The following is a 21,603-nucleotide window of genomic DNA, read 5'->3' as shown; positions in this document are numbered from 1 at the left end:
ACTGGGCCAGAAGATTAAAGCAATGGTGCTTTCACCTTGACCACCACTGAGAAGCCAGGGTGAAAAGGACAATTTGCATTCCCTGTCTCTGTGGCTTTGCCCTGACTTTACCAAAAGGCTTTGCCAAGAAACATGATGAAAGGTTTACTGTGGTCATCACCCTTCAAATCAGCATTCCTCAAAGATGGAGCAAAGTACATGGCCAAACAGGCCTTATAATTTATGGGGGAAGGTTATAAATCTTCTGAGTTACTGGCCAGGGAAGTCAGAGATGGTATTCCAGAATATCCTTTGACAAGCAGGGGCCATCAGTTTATGTCAGTTACTACTCCACGTGTAGCCTGGGGAACACCTGTATCAGAATGACCCAGAGCCCATCCCAAAGTTTCCTGACCTTATTTCAAACCTGGCTCCAAGGAGAAATGATTCTTATCTTACACTCAACTGCTAGCCCATCACGTTTGCCAGGAAATCTAGGCTGGGGACAGAAGGGGACCTCTACCTGAGATGTCATTCCAAGGGAGATGCTTGGGTCTGGCCTCAGAGGAGGCAGCTGCTCTGCAAGAGTAGGAGCTGCCACACCGATGGTGTTAACAACGTTAAGAAAATCCTTTCTGTCTGAACAGTGCACTGCAGTTTAAAAACACTTCCACAACTGTGATCTAATTGTATCTTCCTTAAAAAGTATGAGCCCAGCAGGATAGGGGCTGCTACCCACCCACTATACAGAGAGGGAGCTGACCCCTGAAGGGAACGCTGCTAGTGTGAGGGGAACTGGGACGAGTGCTCAGGGCTCCTGGGCTCCTTCTGCTCTACCGAACTACCTCTCACAGGATGAACGAAAAACTCCAGGGGTTACCTCTAGATATCAAGCAGAACTTTCTGAGTGAACTGGAGGAAACCAGCCCTCTTGGTCCAACATAAACTCACTCAGAGCATACGCCCTGCTATCCTGCCTTGTTTTGGAAGGAAAGTTTGCAGGGATGGATGCCAATGTGTGCCTCACCTGCAAGTCACTTTGTGCCCTGAATATAGATATTGATATGGGTGGCTATAATGAATCCAATACACAACAGAAACAAATAGGAGAGGAGAAGGGAAAGGGGAGAGTCAGAGGAACTACTTTCTTCCAATTCAGCTGGAAAGGCTGCAACAGGACTTGCCCACATCCTTTCTCAACGGCCACATGATAGGCATGTTCATCTTCACATCATCATGCTTAACACTGTTCTTTGAAAAAGATTTAAGGAGGATGAGACAATAAAATTTCTGTCGTTTAAAAAACAAACCACCACCAACAAAAAAGCTCAGTTCTTTATAACCTTAGGAATATCCCAGAGAGTACATGGGGTTTACCTACTTATAGAAACAGGCTTGTTTCAGGACTTAAAAGTTTGCCTTAAACCTGAAAAGTAACTGAAATCAAAGTTACAGAAAAATTTCATTACATTTGAAAGGGCTGTTAGGATGTTTCTGTCATGTGCCTTTTAATTATTTTTTTCCTCATAGTAGTACAAAGCACCACCATGTCCCAGGGCAGTCAGGCAGGCCTTCGGGATCTATCCCCTCAATCCATGAAATAACTAGCCTCTTTGTAAACAGACTGGATACTGCAGGACCCTGCACTGCCTTTCTCTGGTTTCAGAGATGTGGGATTAGGTCAGTTAAATTCCCAAAATCACAGTTTCCTCACTGGTAAAGCCGGATTCCAACAACACCCACATCCCCCTGTGAGGATCAGAGAGACCACACACACGCTGAGCTCTGTGTGTGGCACCACCCAGGCAGTGGTGGTCACTGTTGTCACGTAGTTCCCCAAACTTGAGAGAGACTTCTCGTAACTTAAACCCATATAATGAGCCAATATGTAAGAATATAATAATTGAGAAACAAACCTCTCTGGAACTGAATAAAAATTATAATTCTCTAGTTCAAGAGAGGACTGCTGGCTCTTACTGCCCAGCACCTGAGAGGAAAGGCTTGGTCCCCTCAGCCCCAGCCCCCAGCGCTCTGACCTCTGTTGACTCTTCCTGCTCGTTTATGACGAGAAAGGCGTCCTCTGCAGCCTGCCGCTTGACGTCCGCTATTGTCTGCTCCATTCGAGCTCTCTCGGTTGCAATCACTTCAAAGGCTTTTTGCTCTGCCTCAGCAACAGCTTTCTGTACTTCTGACATGGCCTGAATTTTCACCTTATTCACAGCTTCTTCTGGAAGAAAGTGACAGTAAAATCAACTGGCCGAGAAATCTCTCCCCTCCTACTCCACATCATTTCAAAGAAGGGACAGAGGTGAACCATGATTTTTCTTCTAAAAATACTTATGACAATGGCATTCACTTTTATTTTTATCTTCACTTGTCTATTCATGCGATCATTTGTTGGGTCTGCAGACCCAATCACTTGTCAGCACTGTGCAAGGTGCTGAGGAGACCTTGGCGACTGAGATGTAACATATTTTCACAACCGTGATCAAGTGTAAGTGTGGCTGAGGGGATATGATACTTGTCATTATCAGGGACAAGAATTCCAAGGGGAAAGGTGGTCAGGTCTGTAGGTGGCAGAGGAGGATCAGGAAAATGTGTCATGGTTAAGATGGTTGGTGGAAAGGAATCTTCTAGTCTTGCATTTCACGCTAAGGAATTTGGCCCTTCTTCTAAAGAAAATGTGAAACCCTAAAGGGATCTACACACAATGAAAAGAGTGAGGGCAGAGACACCAACTGAGAAGCTGGTCAATAATCTGGCTGATAAGTAGAGATTCTGAATGTAGGTGGGAGCAAGTAACACAGAGGAGGGGGTGAGACAGAATGAGGCTGGTGCACCTAAGGGTCTGGAGGTGAAGATGGAAGTGCTGTGCATTGAAACAGATAATGAGCAAAATGCTGGTGTGGAGGTAAGCAAGAAGGCTGAGGTGCATCCAGGTACCAATCACCAGGAGGCAGTTAGGTACAGAAGACTGAACTCAGTGGAGAAATGTTGCCTGAAGATATAGTTCTGGGAAGGTTGCTAGGTGCTCTGGGCTACAAAAACCCCAGCTGCCATTACCCCAGCTGGATCCTGATCAGTTCTTCCCATCAAATCCTGCTTAGTTTACACAGGAAGTATACTCCAGGTGACATACGGTATGCACCTGAGCCTCAGTCCTGGGTCCCAGCGTGAATGATGTTCCTTCCGAGTCCACAAGACTGGACAACCGTGAAGCCTAAGGAAACTCCCTTACTGCTTGGTTCTTGCACATGGCCGAGGCTCAAAGGGGGTTCACACAGTGTTCTAGGCTGCCAACCTAGAACTTTCCATCATATTGCTCCAGCCAAGAAAAGCTTTCACCCCAAATGTCAAGGGTGATGCTGATAACTATTTTCATTTCCCATAATTCTACTTTATGTCTTGGTAATATAATATACACCTCCCCACTGCCAACTGCAAAGATTTTTCTGAAGTGCTATGTAGTTTTCCAAATTAGTTTTAATGGTAAGATAATATTCCGTGGTGCCACACTGTAAATTCACATAATCATTCATTGACAGGTGGGCATTTCCTAGGTTGCCTTTCCCTTGCTCCAGTTCAGTTCAGTCGCTCAGCTGTGTCCGACTCTGTGACCCCATGGACTGTAGCATGCCAGGCTTCCCTGTCCATCACCAACTCCTGGAGCCTACTCAAACTCATGTTCATTGCGTCAGTGATGCCATCCAACCATCTTATCCTCTGTGGTCTCCTTCTCCTCTTGCCTTCAATCTTTCCCAACATCAGGGTCTTGATTTTCAATGAGTCAGTTCTTCGCATCAGGTGGCCAAAGCATTGGAGTTTCAGCCTCAGCATCAGTCCTTTCAATGAATATTCAGGACTGATTTCCTTTAGGATGGACTGCTTGGATCTCCTTGCAGTCCAAGGGACTCTCAAGAGTCTTCTCCAACACCACAGTTCAGAAGCATCAATTCTTCGGCACTCAGCTTTCTTTATAGTCCAACTCTCATATCCATATGTGACTACTGGAAAAACCATAGCTTTGACTAGACGGACCGTTGTCGGAAAAGTAATGTCTCTGCTTTTTAATACGCTGTCTAGGTTGGTCACAGCTTTTCTTCCAAGGAGCAAGCGTTTTTTAATTTCATGGCTGTAGTCACCATCTGCAGTGCAGTGATTTTGGAGCCCAAAAGTCTCTCACTGTTTCCATTGTTTCCCCATCTATTTGCATTGAAGTGATGGGATGAGATGCCCTGATCTTTGTTTTCTGAATGTTGAGTTTTAAGCCAACCTTTTCACTCTCTTCTTTCACTTTCATGAAGTTCTCCTTCACTTTCATCAAGTTCTCCTTCGCTTTCTGCCATAAGGGTGGTGTCATCTGCATATCTGAGGTTATTGATACTTCTCCCAGCAATCTTGATTCCAGCTTGTGCTTCATTCAGCCCAGCATTTCACATGATGTACTCTGCCTATAAGTTAAATAAGCAGGGTGACCATAAACAGCCTTGACGTACTTCTTTTCCTATTTGGAACCAGTCTGTTGTTCCATATCCAGATCTAACTGTTGCTTCTTGACCTGCATACGGATTTCACAGGAGGTAGGTCAGGTGGTCTGGTATTCCCATCTCTTGAAGAATTTTCCACAGTTTGTTGTGATCCACACAGTCAAAGGCTTTGGTGTAGCCCTTTTTTATATCACTGCTTCTTTAACAATTTGTGTCTAAATCTGGATCATTCCTTACAACCATGGATTGTAGGGAGTCATTCCATATTGTTACTGTTATTTAAAAACTTATTTATTTATCTCTGGTTGCACTCGGTCTTCGCTGCTGTGCACGGGCTTTCTCCAGTTGTGGTGGGTAGGCTTTTGACTGCAGTGACTTCTCTTGCTGTGGAGCATGGGCTCAGGGGTGTGTGTGGGCTCCGTAGTTGCCATCTGCGGACTTAGCTGCCCCCACCGCATGTGGAACCTTCCTAGACCAGGGATCAAACACATGTCTCTTGGATTGGTAGGCCGCTTCTCAACCGCTAAACAAGTCAGTCTCCTTTTTACGATCATTTTTAAATTCGTTTTAATTCTTTTGGCTGTGCCATGCGGCATGTGCAATCTTAGTTCCCCAACCAGGGATCAAAGCTCTTCTCCCTGCACTGGAAGCTCTGAGTCTTAACCACTGGACCACCAGGGAAGTCCCCGGATCATTTCCTTCTAAAAGGAAAGAGTCAAAAGCATGCAAGTGAGAAATGATTTCAAAATACCCATGTGTTCACAGGTGGTAATACTTAATAATTCATTAAGTATTATTATTCATTAATTTTTAATCATTAATCCATTAAGAATTATTTAGTGAAATTAACAGGGTCCTCTAAAATTTTGTCAATAATTAGGTGTTAAAGACTTTGGGGGCTAATTGGTCAGGGTTGCATTATCTTGTACTTTCTTGACTGTCAGTGAAAATAAACATTTTGCAATAGAGTTATCTGTATTTCTCATAATGTGATGTGTCTGTCCATTTGTTTATATTATGGTCTTAAAATTAAGTGGGTATTAATCTTTTTGTAGAAATAAATTTTTTCTTAGGGAGAAACCCCAAAACTATTAATTTCACTGAGAAAGGGAGGCAAGAAGGAAAAAAAGACTAGTATTTGGATAAGGTAATAGGAGGTTAGCATAATCCCCGTCCTTCCACAACAAGCAGTTGCTACCCTCCCTTATTCTTGTAGAAAATGACACCTAGCAAGAACAGTCTTGATGAAGCTAGAGACAGTGAAGGTGAAAGGAAGAGCAGACTGAACCAAATGTGGGAATGTGAGAAGACAGTGATGAGGACAGGCAGAAATGAATTAAGCTATACTTCCAGAAATGGGGCATATAAATAGGGAAGAGTCGGTTACTTAATGCCTCCCAGAAGAAGCGGTGAAAAGGACTTGGGTGGACTGTACAGAGTCACTACAAATTCTCAACCAGCAAGGAACACAACAGGCAGTCCAGAAGTGGGGACACCTAAAGGGGGAGAAGCAGGGGCCTAGAGCTTTTTGCAGAGGGAGTTATGAGAAAATCACCTTTTCACAAATATGTACTCTACACTCAAATCAGTGAGTACATGTGACCCCTAAGCAGACAGACATACCAGTCTTTTTCCAAAACTCCACAGGTACATATCCTGTTCCCGGCCTACTGTTGAATTCCCGCTGAGAATCTACAGAGAGAGAGAGAAACAGCATAGCGCAGAACTGTCTATAATTGGCATGTTTTACTTTTGTGGAAAACTCTCATTTACCACTTAGAAAGATTCAAACATATACACTCATTTACTGGAAAAAATATTCTGACAAGAAATAAAATCAGGTTATAATAGTACACTTAAATTTTAAATGCTCACTTGCTAATCATTGGAGAAAAGCAAATTGAAACCATGATATGTCACCTCACACCTATCAGAATGGCTATCATCAAAAAGACTACAAATAACAAATGTTGGTGAAGGTGTGAGGAAAAAGGGAATCCTTGTACACTGTTGGGGGGAATGTAAATTGGTACAGACATTATAGGAAACAGTATGGCAGTTCCTCAAAAACCTAAAAACTGCCATATGATCCAGCTACTCCATGCCTGGGTACATATCTGAAGAAAATGAATACAGTAACTCAAAAAGATATAAGCACCCCAACGTTCATAGCAGCATTATTTACAATAGCCAAGATATGGAAGCAACCTAAGTGTCCATCAACATATGAATGGATAAATATGTGGTATCTTCATGGTATTTCCAGAAGTCAAAATTTTCAGCTCATTTACTAAGAAAACTAGAGTTTCAGAAGCTATTAATCAAAGGTCAGACAGAGAATGCAAGTATTTGGATCAGAAGTGCGGGACAGAAAGAACTGTGGTTCTGTAAGAGGATGCTCTAGTTCTTAGGAGAAACAGAATGAAGCACTTGAGAAAGCCAACACGGCCAACGTGAACTAATGGTGAACTGAGGCACAGGGCACGTGCCTGGTCACTGTGCTGTTGCTCTCTTAGTACTTCTACGTGTTTAAAAAACTTCAAAACAAAAAATTGAGAAACAAATTATCGTTAAGCATAGGCATACAAAATTTCTTAGGAACACTAATTTGCTAATAAGTGGAGGAGGTAAAAAGTGGGATAGGGAAGACTTCCACATTCTTTCTATATGTTTCTGTACTGCTTGACATTTTTGCAACGCAGTTCATTCTTTTAAATTCCATTAAAAAAAAAAAAGAAATGATACACCCAAGAAAATGAAGGGGATCTAGTATTACCAGATATTAAAACACATTCTGAAGCTATAATAATTAAGTTTGATATTACACTGGGAAGCTATCCTAATTGCTAAGCATGTATGCTGGTCTGGAATAAACTTAATAAGCTGTAGGACTATTTATGCCAAGTTTCTAACTTATTTAAGCCTCAGTTTTGCCATCTGTAGATGAATCTAATGGCAGTTCCTATTATCTCCATGGGCAGGCTTGAAAACACATATAAAAGGCTTATTAGCACTGGCAGGAACACAGTAAGAGTCCATACAACTATTATTACCAAAAGTGATAACTAGCATAGTCAGAAAGACTATAATACCTAAGAGTATAATATTTAAGTATTAACAAAATTATCATATGATAGTTATTTCATTTTAACAGGTAAAGGATGGGTATCAATTGATGGTAGGAAAATTTAAACTATTTGGAGAATTTAAAGTTGGATAGCTAATATACAAACACATAAAAGTTGAATATAGATGAAATTTATTGTGCCCTGGGAAGGGATCAAGTTCAAGGAAAAACTACAAATAAAATGTTAGATTTGACCCCATATTAACTATCTCATCCATTAAACAAAACAAGATCAAGTGAACAAAACAAAACGCCTGTATCCATAACTCACTAATTTACAGCTAAGGGTACCCTGAAGGAAAAATTCCCACCTATAAAGATTTTATATATTATATCACTTACCATAAAACAAAAAATAAGCAAAAAACCTTTAGTTCAACAATAAGAATGGCTTAAAAAAATAATAGTATATTTACATGGTGGAATATTGTAGTAGTCATTAAAATGTTGTTTATAAAATCTTCAATATGAGAAACATGTTTAATACGCAGTTATGTTTTCAAAGAAATCAACAGAAAGTTGTAATACAGAATTCTCAGATACATTCCAAAGCTCTTCAGTGTGGGATGATGAACTAGTAAATTCTTTATATGTTTCTGTATTTTCTACAATGAGCCATACAGTTTGACTGTTAAAAAACAAAAAACAAAACAACTTCATGAGGTTGCTCCAAACAAAAAGAAATGGTTCTCCACTGTGGGAGACCAGGTCCCATCTCAGCCAAATTAAATCAGAACCTCTGGAGCTGGGGCCATGGCATCGGGAGTTTTCCAAAGGTCCTTAGATGGGTTTTGAGGGGCATCCAGGATTAATGACTGAAGAGAAGTGCCTGGCCTAGAACCCACTGTTCACAGTTAAGGTCTCCCAAACCGCACTAGGAGCATCACCTCTCTGTAGGTCATGTATGTACACATATATATACTTTCTGCTGTAACAATGGTAAAGTCCTTTTCAGCTGATTCTTTCAATATTGGTACACCTTGATCTTTCAGTTGCAAGCATTATTAATTGATTAAACTTTTCAGTGGGAAGGAATTTCATTCTTTTTTCAGCCCACCAGACATAATAAAAATTTCCTTCTTCCCCTCCCCCAAATAAATATACTCAAATTCTGTTACATCAATAATTATAATTGAATTTGTAATTATTTCAAATTCAATCTCAAACTCTATTCCTGTGGTGTCAATACATTATAAATTCCCTTTTCTTGAAGAAATCTCCAGCCAGCTTCTGGGCTAGTCTAGTCTGAACTGGCTACTTTCCAGGCTATTTCAGCCTGGAAAGTCCCACTGTTGTTTGGGATCCTCCCAAGTAGCCCAGGGATTCCCTTCCTCCATGTCTTTCCACTTTATGGTTTATTTCCTGTGTTAGGACACATATGCCTAAAGGCACATCCTACCCAGATGTGGCAGATACCACAATGAAGGCATATGGGAGGTGATTCCCCCCTCACCTCTAAATCGTGGGTTATTAATCTAACAATTGTTTTGTTAGAATTCTAGGTGAAACAGTCTGATCACAGGTGGCCCCTCATTTAGCCATGCCTTTGGACAGGACACTTTTTCAGCCACTAGGTGAATGCAAGGGAACATTTTTGGAGGAATAGTTTCAGGTGGTATCCTGGATATATCCTGGATTGAGAGCTCAACAATTTTCATCTCTACTGCTTCAGGAGTATGGGAAAAGGCAGGAAGGGACGACCCAGCTTGGTACAGTAAAACTACTTGGTTTTTTGTCCAGGCAGAGGTTGATAAATGCTATTTTTCTAGACAGGGAATGGGGAAAAGCAGACGGAAGCTGAGGTGAATATTTTGAGGGCTACTATAAGGAATGAATGAATGTGATATACATGAGATGTCCCAAATACATTCAGCTAGTAAGTATTCTTGCCTGGAAAATCCCATGGGTGGAGGACCCTGGTAGGCTGCAGTCCATGGGGTCGCGAAGGGTCGGACACGACTGAGCGACTTCACTTTCACTTTTCACTTTCATGCTTTGGAGAAGGAAATGGCAACCCACTCCAGTGTTCTTGCCTGGAGAATCCCAGGGACGGGAGCCTGGTGGGCTGCCGTCTATGGTGTCGCACAGTCAGACACGACTGAAGCGACTTAGCAGCAGGCTTAATTTAACGTTCAAACACTCTCTGAACATCACCCCATACTTATATACAGTATAGAGTTGAAAACAGAATAAAATCATTCTATGTGGGGAAGACAACATTTCTTGAACATATCAGATACTAACCAAGTTCGTGACATATTTTGTGATTTACTGTTCATGATTCCCAAGGTCTTTATAATTCCACAATCAAGTACCATCTTCCTTTTAAAGAAAAATATAAAAAGCCTCAAATATAAAAAATAGCAACAAGAACAAAAGATACATATAAAAAGCCTCCCTTGCCAACTAAAAAGACTCTCCCCTTACCATTGCTGAGAGAATCTGCGCTCCCAGGACTGTGCTGCCTGGAGACCAACTCACTCCCTGTTTTCCTCATCTCTGTGTTTTCGTTGAATCGTCTTTTCCAGTAGTTGAGTTCTTCACGGTCAGATTCTTGACAGCGCCGCAGGACTGCCATGGAGCGCCTTGTTTTCTCTACCATTTCCATAATGCAGTTGAGGGCCTGAGCCAGGCAGGAGGTCAGGTGGAGCCACAGAAGAAGGACATCCAGACAATCAACATTGAATATCGAGGAGAGGTAAACAAAATACACAGAGTAAAGGCTTGAGAATCTTACGGATTTAGCAACAGAGTTTACATTGGAAAGCCTATCTGACTGTTTCTCTCTAAATATATACACATACTTTTCTTTTTTTTAAGATTTCAAACTAGTATTTTTTTTATTCTTCATGGTTGAAGCAGCCAGTCTCACTATAATATGATTCTTCAGAGTATGGTGAAAGCACAGTATAATCTTTGCCCAGAGCAGCTTTATGTAAGAAAGCAATCAGAGAAATTAGGTTCAGAGACAACATCACTCAGAAAGGAGAAGCTACTGTATGTATATTTTAAGGAACTATTACATCCTCTCTTCACTTTTAAGTGAGAGGGGAAACTCTCTTTTCCAGGGGAGCAGAGAATTTAGGTTTACATTCTGTGCCAGTGTACTAATTCTCATTTGTATTTAGAAAAGCTCCATTTACTATACCAGGCCCTGTGACAAGCACCTTGTATATCATTCTAACTCCCCTGTAAATTCAAACATAGCATTAGTTTTTTTAATATATAAAAATTAAGCCTAAAAATGGTAATGGGCAAGTTCCTTCACCATTTTTAGACTTAATTTTTCTATCTTCCTACCATTGCCAAGGTAGGATGTGGCAAAGCTGGGACCTAACACTCATAAACCTATATTTTTTACCATTATACTACAGAGTTTCACTTGGTTATGACCTAAAATGAAAACCCACCACAAAGATTTGGGACTTATTCTTCACACTTTAGCTTGGGGAGTAGGAGATAAATCAGCTACTATTGCAAAGACATTGGAGCTCTGGTTAAGTTCACTTCAAGCATATACACTCTTACTCTCAGTAATATTTAGGATGAAAAGTAGTAAGTAGTTAGGAAAATTATACACTGTAGAATTCTTACATGATCAAGATGTTTCCATTCATCAGCCCATTCCCTTTCTGTCAAACGGTGGTCTACCAACTCATCTTGATAGCCTCCATTTAGACCTATTAGAAATTAAATTAGAAGATACAGAGAAGAATACAGTAAACAGAATTCTACCAAGTAAATACATTGATTCATACTAGCTATGAGCACACTGTTAAGGCAAATGATTCACAATGACTTAAAACCACAAAATGACATAAAACCAACAAGAAATCACTATGCAGAGTATATTAAAAACTCCTACAAATCAATTATGAAGGACAAGTAGGCCAAAAGAAAAGTAGGTAAAAGAAAGAAATGGTACGTCCCAGACAAAAAAAGCAGAGATGACTTAAAACCACAAAATGACATAAAACCAACAAGAAATCACTACACAGAGTGTATTAAAAACTCCTACAAATCAATTATGAAGGACAAGTAGGCCAGAAGAAAAGTAGTTAAAAGAAATAAATGGTTACGTCCCAGACAAAAAAAGCAGAGATGATTTATAAACATATGAAAAGATATTCAAACAGTAGTAGTCACATAGTGTAAATAAAATGTTCACGAAGATAATTTGACATCTCTATTGGAAAAATCGTCATCCATACTAAGTACTGGCAAGGTTGCGGCACAATACACTTAGTCGCCATGAACAGAGTTGGTGCTGTACCAAGTATTATTTGTCGCATGGTTTTGCAAGAACGCCATGACTGTGTGAATCAAGGGTATACTGAATTATCCACTATTTTGAAAAATCATGTCATCTATGTCACCACTACTCCTGGTCTCTGAATCATCAATGTAGCACAACTGTGTGCGTGCTAAGTCACTTCACGTGTGCCCAACACTTTGTGACCTGTCATCAGTCTGAATTTACAGGCGTTGTGTTCATAGTGAATCTGCATTTGTGCAACCATCTGCTGACTTCATCATATCTTTCTGTGAAGTCATGCCTGAGCACTAACATATTATAAAATACTCTGTTACATATTAATATCCTACTTTAGAATACTGATCCTAAAATTATGGCACTAAGGCAGGCTATGTAGTAGTAGTGGTGCAGTTGTGTCTGTCTCTTGCTACCCCATGGGACTGTAGCCTGCTAGGCTCCTCTGTCCATAGGATAGTATCCATAAATTTTATTTTAGGAGAATAAATTAGGGGAGTGTTACAGTTTATTTGTTTAAAAATGAGGGGTGGGAAATGATTAGGTACGAACTATTTTATTATGGCATATGTTTTCAAAAGAGGACTGGAGAAAATTACAGAATCTGCCACAGGACTGGAAAAGGTCAGTTTTCATTCCAATCCCAAAGAAAGGCAATGCCAAAGAATGCTCAAACTACCGCACAATTGCACTCATCTCACACGCTAGTAAAGTAATGCTCAAAATTCTCCAAGCCAGGCTTCAGCAATATGTGAACCGTGAACTTCCTGATGTTCAAGCTGGTTTTAGAAAAGGCAGAGGAACCAGAGATCAAATTGCCAAGAACCGCTGGATCATGGAAAAAGCAAGAGAGTTCCAGAAAAGCATCTATTTCTGCTTTATTGACTATGCCAAAGCCTTTGACTGTGTGGATCACAATAAACTGTGGAAAATTCTGAAAGAGATGGGAATACCAGATCACCTGATCTGCCTCTTGAGAAATTTGTATGCAGGTCAGGAAGCAACAGTTAGAACTGGACATGGACCAACAGCCTGGTTCCAAAGAGGAAAAGGAGTACGTCAAGGCTGTATATTGTCACCCTGTTTGTTTACATTATATGCAGAGTACATCATGAGAAACGCTGGACCGGAAGAAACACAAGCTGGAATCAAGATTGCCGGGAGAAATATCAATAACCTCAGATATGCAGATGACACCACCCTTATGGCAGAAAGTGAAGAGGAACTCAAAAGCCTCTTGATGAAAGTGAAAGTGGAGAGTGAAAAAGCTGGCTTAAAGCTCAACATTCAGAAAATGAAGATCATGGCATCTGGTCCCATCACTTCATGGGAAATAGATGGGGAAATAGTGGAAACAGTGTCAGACTTTATTTTTCTGGGCTCCAAAATCACTACAGATGGTGACTGCAGCCATGAAATTAAAAGACGCTTACTCCTTGGAAGGAAAGTTATGACCAACCTAGATAGCATATTCAAAAGCAGAGACATTACTTTGCCAACAAAGGTTCGTCTAGTCAAGGCTATGGTTTTTCCTGTGGTCACGTATGGATGTGAGAGTTGGACTGTGAAGAAGGCTGAGCGCCGGAGAATTGATGCCTTTGAACTGTGGTGTTGGAGAAGACTCTTGAGAGTCCCTTGGACTGCAAGGAGATCCAACCAGTCCATTCTGAAGGAGATCAGCCCTGGGATTTCTTTGGAAGGAATGATGCTAAAGCTGAAACTCCAGTACTTTGGCCACCTCATGGGAAGAGTTGACTCATTGGAAAAGACTCTGATGCTGGGAGGGATTGGGGGCAAGAGGAGAAGGGGACGACAGAGGATGAGATGGCTGGATGGCATCACTGACTCGATGGACGTGAGTCTCAGTGAACTCCGGGAGTTGGTGATGGACAGGGAGGCCTGGCATGCTGTGATTCATGGGGTTGCAAAGAGTTGGACACAACTGAGCGACTGATCTGATATCCAGATTGGAAGACAAATGGCTGATTGTAAAACAGAACCATCAAGGTAGAGGATTAAAAGATCTTTCGAGCAGAACACTTCAAGATGAAAAAAAAAAAACCTCTTTCTAAAACTGGTAGAAATATAAGGAAAACCTGACCAAAATGCACTTATAGCTAGTTTGTGGCATACTTCTCTCTAATGGATTCAAATGGCAAAAAAACTTGTATGAATATAGAAGAAATCAATAGGAAGTCTCATTTTTAACAAAATGAAACATACAGAACAGCTGCGAAGGGAGGCATCATAGCATACTGGGAATATAGCCAAGCTCTCAGCATCAGACAACTGGGGTCAGAATCTTGTTTTTGCTACTTTCTAGCTATGTGATTCTGGCCACAGTTCTGTCTATTTTCATGTATAAAAAGATGTAAACTCCATGGAGCCCCATGTGTGAGGATTAACTGAGACAACCGACATATACCACAATCTAAGTACTTAAGACTCAGTAAATGTTGGCGGCTGAGAACATCACTGCTGTCACGGCCCTCACCATTCAGCTACCACTGCATGAAGCCAGAGCCCTACTGTGGTTCAAGTCTCTGAAAGATGACAGTGAGTCTAAGTCAGAGGGGGACAGGCAAATGTTTCGCAGCTTTTTACTCCACAGGGCAACCCACAAATGGAAATGCATGGGCAATCCTGGAAGCTAGTAGCCCTCTGGTTCTCTGCTCTGACACACCTCAGCAGAACAACTGCAAAGAACCTTCTGCAGTAAAGTTACATGAGTACATGACAAAGAGCTTTGTTCAAAACTGATCTCACTCTGCATTTTCTGAGTCTCTTGTAAATGTTATCATACTTTCATAATTGAAAAAAAAATTTAATTAAAAAAAAAAAAAAAAACCAAAACTGATCTCAGGTGAGGTTTGCTAGGGGACTTTTTGTTTTTTTCTTAAATTTAATGGTTGCTGAGGACGCATATGCCAGGCATTCCTGGCACATGACAATGACCCAGCACAGGGGGTGGTTTTCTCTCCATTTTAGAAATGAGTAAGCCGAGGCACAGAAAGCCTATGCAACTTGCATCAGATCACACAGCTAGTTATAATGCAGAATCAAGATTTAATTTCAGGTATGCCTCACCTCTGACCTAAATGTCTCTGTACCTTTCACCACGTTTTACATCTTTGTTGTTTAACTTCTAAAACATTTCACTCTGTAATAAACTCAGACCTACAGAAATGTTGCAAGAGTAAAGAATTCTCATATACCCTTCACCCAGATTTCCTAAATGTAATTTTATCTCACTTTGCCATTCTCCATTTCCCTTCTGAAATGTATCAGAATAAATAATACCCCTTTATTTTTAAATGCTTTTCATTGTGTATTTCCTAAAATATGTTTAGCCCACTTCCACCCTATAATGATAATAGAAACAAAGTATGAATTGAGATAAATTTCAAATGAGAATACTGTAATTCTAACATTCTTTTCATGTATGATATTGTTTTATCAGTGGGAAAAAAAGCAATGATGATAGTATTTTATCACTAAGAAGGAAAGAAAACCACGAATTCAATCTGAATTTAAATCATTATCGTGCTGTTTATGCCACTTACTAAGATTGTGGTGTCTATCACGAACTTCTCGATGTTCTATCATCTTGCTGGGCTCACGATATAGGTGGGAAGTTGCGATATCTTCTAAGGTGTAGTGCTGAAGAGGCGGAGGAGTAGGATGGAACTGGCCCCCAGGATTCATGAGGGGCACAGTGAGGGCAGGACTGTGCCGGGGAGCAGGGCTAATGGTACACACTCTCTTGGCAGGAGGCTCAGGAGCAATTGCGTCTCTTTCAAAACTGCTCTCTTCCCGCCTGTAGAAGAACGGGCAAGTACACGTCTGAGCCTGTCAGCGAGTGTTGGCGCAAACATTTCCTAGGCACCTACTGTGTGCTATGTATCGTGCATTTTCACAAACAGGAAGATGTTAAGAACAGTGTGAGATGAGGCATGAACTGAAATGTCTTCAGGGGCCAGGCAGATAAAGGCAACCACTGATTTATCCCAGCATAAGAGGAGAGGTCAAACCCATCCACACCAAGCAGAAACATCTCAACCTCATGAAGCAAAGGAGAAATTAAGGAGATGACACATTTTCTTACTTGACAGGACTATCGAAGATTATGGGTTCAACTATGTTTAGAAATGCTGTTCAATGTCAAATTTGCTACTGTGGAGGTCAGTATTGGAAAGAGACAATTCTCCACATAGGAGGAAAAAAGCTCACATAATTAATATACTTGTGATTTGGTAGGATTTTTAGTCATTTGCTTCAATTGTAGCAAAATTTCCACTGTTATTAAAATGTTGCTTCCTCAACAAACCATAGAAAATAGTGTTAGATACTCATACATAAATTTCCAGGATAAATTAAATTAATATAATTTCAATTTTCAAAGTAAAGTGATTACACGTTTATAAGACTTTACATCAGAAAAAAATGCCTTAAACAAGATTATATTTTCTATGGTTTTGGAGCAGTGGACACACAGAATACTTGAGAGCAGAATTTATCAGCAGGGGTGTACAGAGTCATTTGAAGAGTTGAAAAGCATTCTGCTGCCTGATGCTGTGACAAAGCAAAACTAGCCTTAGAAATTCTGAGTCCATACCTATATATAACCACAGTCATCCAGTTCTTTTTCTTTCACAAGAAAGGGAAAGCTCAGAGCCGTTCCAGAAAATCAAGGACAAAGCAGCTCTTCTTGGCTTACCTTTCTGGACTGGGCCTTTTTCCATTTCCATGCACTTCCATGAGCAGCTCAGAAGAGTCAGCAGGAGACGCAATACTTGTGTTGAGCAGAAGGTGTTCGTGCTGAGCCAGGTACTGGGATGGGGTCTGCTTGGCGGCCCGAGCACAGTGCAGCAGTTCTCGCTGCAGCAGAGGCAGGTTGGCCTTGAAAAGAAGAGGCAGGGGCTGGAAGGCAGTTTTCCCAGTGTTGGGCCCTACACACAGGCCTCTGCACCTCCAAAGGCTTTCACAAACAGGATGACACAAAACAAAAGCCCTTCTCTCCTTGTTAGTCCAATTTCCATATGACATCCATTATACTGAGCTTAAATTATTAACTTGTCTACTGTCCCCACAAGATCTAAATCCCTTTAAGCAAGAAACTGTGCTTTATTTATCTTTGTGGCCCCAGTACAGAGTCAAAGCTCAATAAAGGTTTGTTGAACATAATAGTTGCAAAACTTAAACATTTTTGAACACTTTGACCAGTTAGAGAATTAGTAATGCCTACATGGAGAAGGCAATGGCACCCCACTCCAGTACTCCTGCCTGGAAAATCCCATGGATGGAGGAGCCTGGAAGGCTGCAGTCCATGGGGTCGCTGAGGGTCGGACACGACTGAGTGACTTCACTTTCACTTTTTACTTTCATGCATTGGAGAAGGAGATGGCAACCCACTCCAGTGTTCTTGCCTGGAGAATCCCGGGGACAGGGGAGCCTGGTGGGCTGCCATCTATGGGATCACACAGAGTCGGACACGACTGAAGTGACTTAGCATATACATAGCATATACACGGGAATAGGAGGCACTCACTCTTTCCTTTCTCATTTTAAGTCCTGGTTCCTACAATGCAGGAGACCCAGGTTTGATCCCTGGGTTGGGACGATCCCCTAGAGAAGGAAATGGCAACCCACTCCAGTACTCTTGCCTGGAAAATCCCATGGACCAAGGAGCCTGGTAGGCTACAGTCCATGGGGTCGCAAAAAGTTGGACACAACTTAGGGACTTCACTTCACTCTTTTCTGAATCCTAGGACATTCTGATAGCACAAAAACCTTCCCTTCCCGTTCTCTCTTAGAGCTGCCATGGAATTCTGTAAACAGCAATTATTCTGGCTTAGTTGGAACATGGGGTCTTGAAAAAAGTAACAGGAGTGATAGGAACGGGGCAACAAGCCTTAGACTAGTGTAGTATCTGAGTATACACAGGTGTCCCACGGGCAGAATCTATTTCTTACTGTGCTGCTCCATTGAGCACATTCCCTTATTTTGTAAAAGGATAATTCTTGATGTACTGATTATTTTTCCTTCTCCTCACACTTAAACCTCTAATGAGACAAATCATACAAAAAACCCTGTGCACCTTTAAACTTAACTATAAGTCCTTCATGTATAAAATATACTTTCCCCATACTTAATTAAAAAAATAATTATATTTTCCCTCAAATTTTAAAACAACTCAGACTGAGCTCATAATAAGCCTTTATCCCAAGGGAAACAGACGAGCAAGTGAAAGGAGAGTTTAATACATGCAAGTACTCATCCCTTTACCAACAGTTAATTTAGCAAGCACCATAATTAGTGACTGTTTTAAAGCAGAAATAAATTGACAAAAACCCAAATGCTAGCCAAAAAGCTGCCAGAACAACCTACCTCATGCTGTTTTCCAAAATAACTAGTTAAGAATAGAGAATTTGATGATATAAAACACTTTTAAAGTTTTCTATTTTATAACTTCAATCTTGTAGCAACTGTAAAAACTTAACTGGAAAATATACAATGTTAGATCTCTACGCTTATGACATGTGCCCTTTAATGAATTTTTTAAAATGTTAATTGTTTCCTATTAACACAAATTTCCCAAATCTCTCTGATTCTGGAGTCTTGGGGGAAATAATTATCTACTGGCTCTGATATACAGAAAAGAGACCAAGATAGAACTCACACAGCTGTTTCAAGGCTGAAAAAGGCATCCCAGACGGCTCTGAGAGCCCAAGGCGTCAATGCCATCAGAAAAGAGCCCAACACAGGCTGTGCATGGAGACCTGTGCATTTCCTTGCGTGTCTCTAACGTTCTCATTTAAAAAACCCCAAACACTAGAATCAGTACTTCAGTAAGTTGACTCAACCTTTTGATGCTATTACATTTTCTTAGGAAATAAAGAAGGTACAGGGGCATATTTATTTTGTCGAGACAAGAACTGATATTATGTGAGTACTCACATTGTGATAAAGGAGAAATTAAATTTCCACAAATACTGTATTGACAAAAGTCAAAATATAAAAAATTTGAGTTCAGTTTTTTTTTGTTTGTTAATAGTCTACTATTAATGAAAAGAATGAAATTCATTTGCTAGCGACGGACTGAGGATAACATTTTTAGCTTATTTGGGGTTGAAAATAAGTATTTCCTATCATCAAACCGATCCCAATGTTCATCTGTAAAAATCATTCTTCTTTCTAGCGCTTGGTAAAACCATGTAGTGGGCTGGATACGGGTCATTAGTTTCCAAACTGTGCATGGTCTAGAATACAATGGTGTCTGACCCTAGCCTTTCATTGCCTTTGACCTATTTTATAACACTGTCAACTTAACCTTTCGATGGCAATGCAAAAACTTGCTGTCTGTGAACGTGCATAAAATTACATGCAGCAAAGGTTCTAGGGACTTTTCCCTTGCCCCACTGTAGAAGCAGCCAATTTTACTTTTGTTTGCATTTTTTATTTTGGCCACACCTTGTGGCATGCAGAATCATAATTTCTGGACCAGGGACCGAAACTGTGCCCCCTGCAGTGTGGAAGGGCAGAGCTCTAACCACTGGACGGCCAGGGAATTCCCTGTTTGCATATTCTTAGCAACAATCCTGATCTATAATGTATATTCTTTGGCTTCTCTCCTGAACAGGTTATAACACTTTATAGATTCCCTCATTAATAATGAGTTGAATTAAATACAATTCAAATTGTGTCACAGACACAGGTTCAGTTTTTAAACATCTTTATGAGTTATAGTATCACTTGTTCTTTTTTTAATTTATTATTTAATTGGAAGAAAACTGCTTTACCATGTTGTGCTGGTTTCTGCTATATAACCACTCTAATCAGCTGTAATTCGAGGTCATCAGAGCATCAGGCTTGGCGCCCTGTGATATACAGCAACTCTCCACCATCTATCTATTTTGAACATGATAGTGTATATATATCAACACTACTCTTTCCATTTGTCCCACTCTCTCCCTTCAACTGTGTCCACAAGTGTGTTCTCTACGTGTGCACCTCCATTCCTTCTCTACAAACAGGTTCATCAATACATGTATATGCATTAATGTGTCTCTTGTTTTTAAAAATTACTGTTTAATAGGGAAAAATAGCACCAGTGGCACAGCACCTTTACCAACTAATCAAAATCAACACCACCAATTACGAGACAAATGAACATCTATGTCTCCTGACAGCATGCAGTGATAAATGCATAACCTTGTTGTAATCATAAAGCACCATCAGAAAAACCCAAATTGAAGTATATGCTATAAAATCACACACTCTTTAAAATCCAGATCATAAGAGACTGAGAAGCTGTTCCTGATTAAAATGAACTGAAGGGAGACATGACAGTGTAATCCAACATGTGATCCTGAATTAGATGCGGGACCAAAAATCAGGACATTTTGCTAAAAAGGACATTTGTGGGACATCTGGTGAATATGAATAAGATCTATAGATAATACTGTATCAATGTTACTTTCTAGATTCGATAATTATACTAAAGTATTCATATGTATCATGCTTGCAGCTTATTCCAAAACATTTCTGTGGAAAAAATTATAGAATAATAATGATGTGATAAAATATTAACATTCAGAGAATCTGAATTTTACTGTACCATCTTAAAACTTTTTTGTGAGCACAAAATTAATTCAAAATAAAATTGTCATCTTTTATATGTAAATTTAACCCGGACTCACATATCAGGGATGCACAATAATTTTAAACAATGTCCCCAAAAGGTATGTTCCAGAGGACAATTAATTTCAGAGGACATAATTAGAAACTAGACTAAATGGGGGGAAGAGAGAAGCAAATAATGACTTCCCACATGCTCTTCCACATACCCTCAGGATTAGTCCTAACTGCAAAGGCCTCTGTTTTGACAGCCTCCACTGATAACACACACTCTTTACCCGGTGGCCACAACCAAGAGAGTGTTCAGTTACTTCTTCTGCCAAGAGCCCAACCACCGTGTCATGCATACACCTCTAGCCCACCCACTCCTGTTCCCCACCTCCCACCTGCTCCTTCTGTGTGTCATCAACAGTGTCTGCATATAAACCACAACTCAAGGCTTTTGCAACTCTCATCTCACCAAACATGAACCTTATCTGAAAACGGCACTCACATTTTCTCTAGCAGCCTCCAATAAAACAAAGACATGAAAATGTGGCAAGCTGCCCTGATGGAGATCGTAGAAGAGGGATCAGTAGCAGCTTTGAAGAAATGCTGAAGATAATTTACAATCAGTAGTTATAAAAATTACCTTGAGGAATGGAATAACAAAAGGACGAAGAGGAAAGTTTGTAGCCTCCTGGAGCTTGCAATGGAATTCTTCAATTGTTACTGTTGAGTTCTGAAAAAAGAAAATAACACTGTTCAACTTCAAAAACTGGACAGTGTTATCCTAACATAAATCTGACAGTGCTGAGCCCTTTGAAATAATGAGGATAATTCCAAGAGCACTATTGTGAACCCAGATCCCTCTCAAAAGTTAACCAGATTCTGTTTCCTTTATGAAAGAAATCCAGCCTCTTTGATTTTCTTCTCAACTGTCCCAAATCTAGTAAGTTCCCCGTAAGGTTCAGCAGCCTAGGCAAAATAGGGCATTGCATTCCTCCCGTGAAGAATGGCACTGAGGTCCCCTGTCTTGAGGGGCTCATCACAAGTCACCTTAGGTACAAGTAACCAAGGGTACAGTGTTTCCAGTTGAACAGTTCCCAAATTAGTCCACAGTA

General features: G+C 40.5%; 1 protein-coding gene across 4 annotated transcripts in view; it reads right to left on the bottom strand.

Annotated features, from left to right (window-relative positions):
• Window positions 1-21,603, bottom strand: part of CBFA2T2 (CBFA2/RUNX1 partner transcriptional co-repressor 2) — a 144,039-nt gene that overhangs the window by 8,435 nt on the left and 114,001 nt on the right. For 2 of the 4 annotated variants that reach the window (XR_003037873.2, XM_002692301.7), the window contains exons 4-10: window positions 21,132-21,221; window positions 16,581-16,762; window positions 15,427-15,680; window positions 11,188-11,273; window positions 10,021-10,216; window positions 6,090-6,158; window positions 2,016-2,206 (exon numbers count right to left, since the gene is read on the bottom strand). Coding sequence is in view for 3 of the 4 variants with exons in the window: in XM_002692301.7 (XP_002692347.3) it covers window positions 2,016-2,206; window positions 6,090-6,158; window positions 10,021-10,216; window positions 11,188-11,273; window positions 15,427-15,680; window positions 16,581-16,762; window positions 21,132-21,221 (1,068 nt within the window). In the remaining variant the exon portion in view is untranslated. The remainder of the gene's footprint in view (window positions 1-2,015; window positions 2,207-6,089; window positions 6,159-10,020; window positions 10,217-11,187; window positions 11,274-15,426; window positions 15,681-16,580; window positions 16,763-21,131; window positions 21,222-21,603) is intronic. The other 2 variants (XM_010811664.4, XM_015474273.3) reach the window with 2 other exon arrangements.

This window comes from Bos taurus, chromosome 13 (genome assembly GCF_002263795.3).
Source record: "Bos taurus isolate L1 Dominette 01449 registration number 42190680 breed Hereford chromosome 13, ARS-UCD2.0, whole genome shotgun sequence".
NCBI lineage: Eukaryota > Metazoa > Chordata > Mammalia > Artiodactyla > Bovidae > Bos > Bos taurus.
The sequence above is the reverse complement of the archived record's forward strand: the minus strand, read 5'-3'. Positions and strand labels throughout refer to the sequence as shown.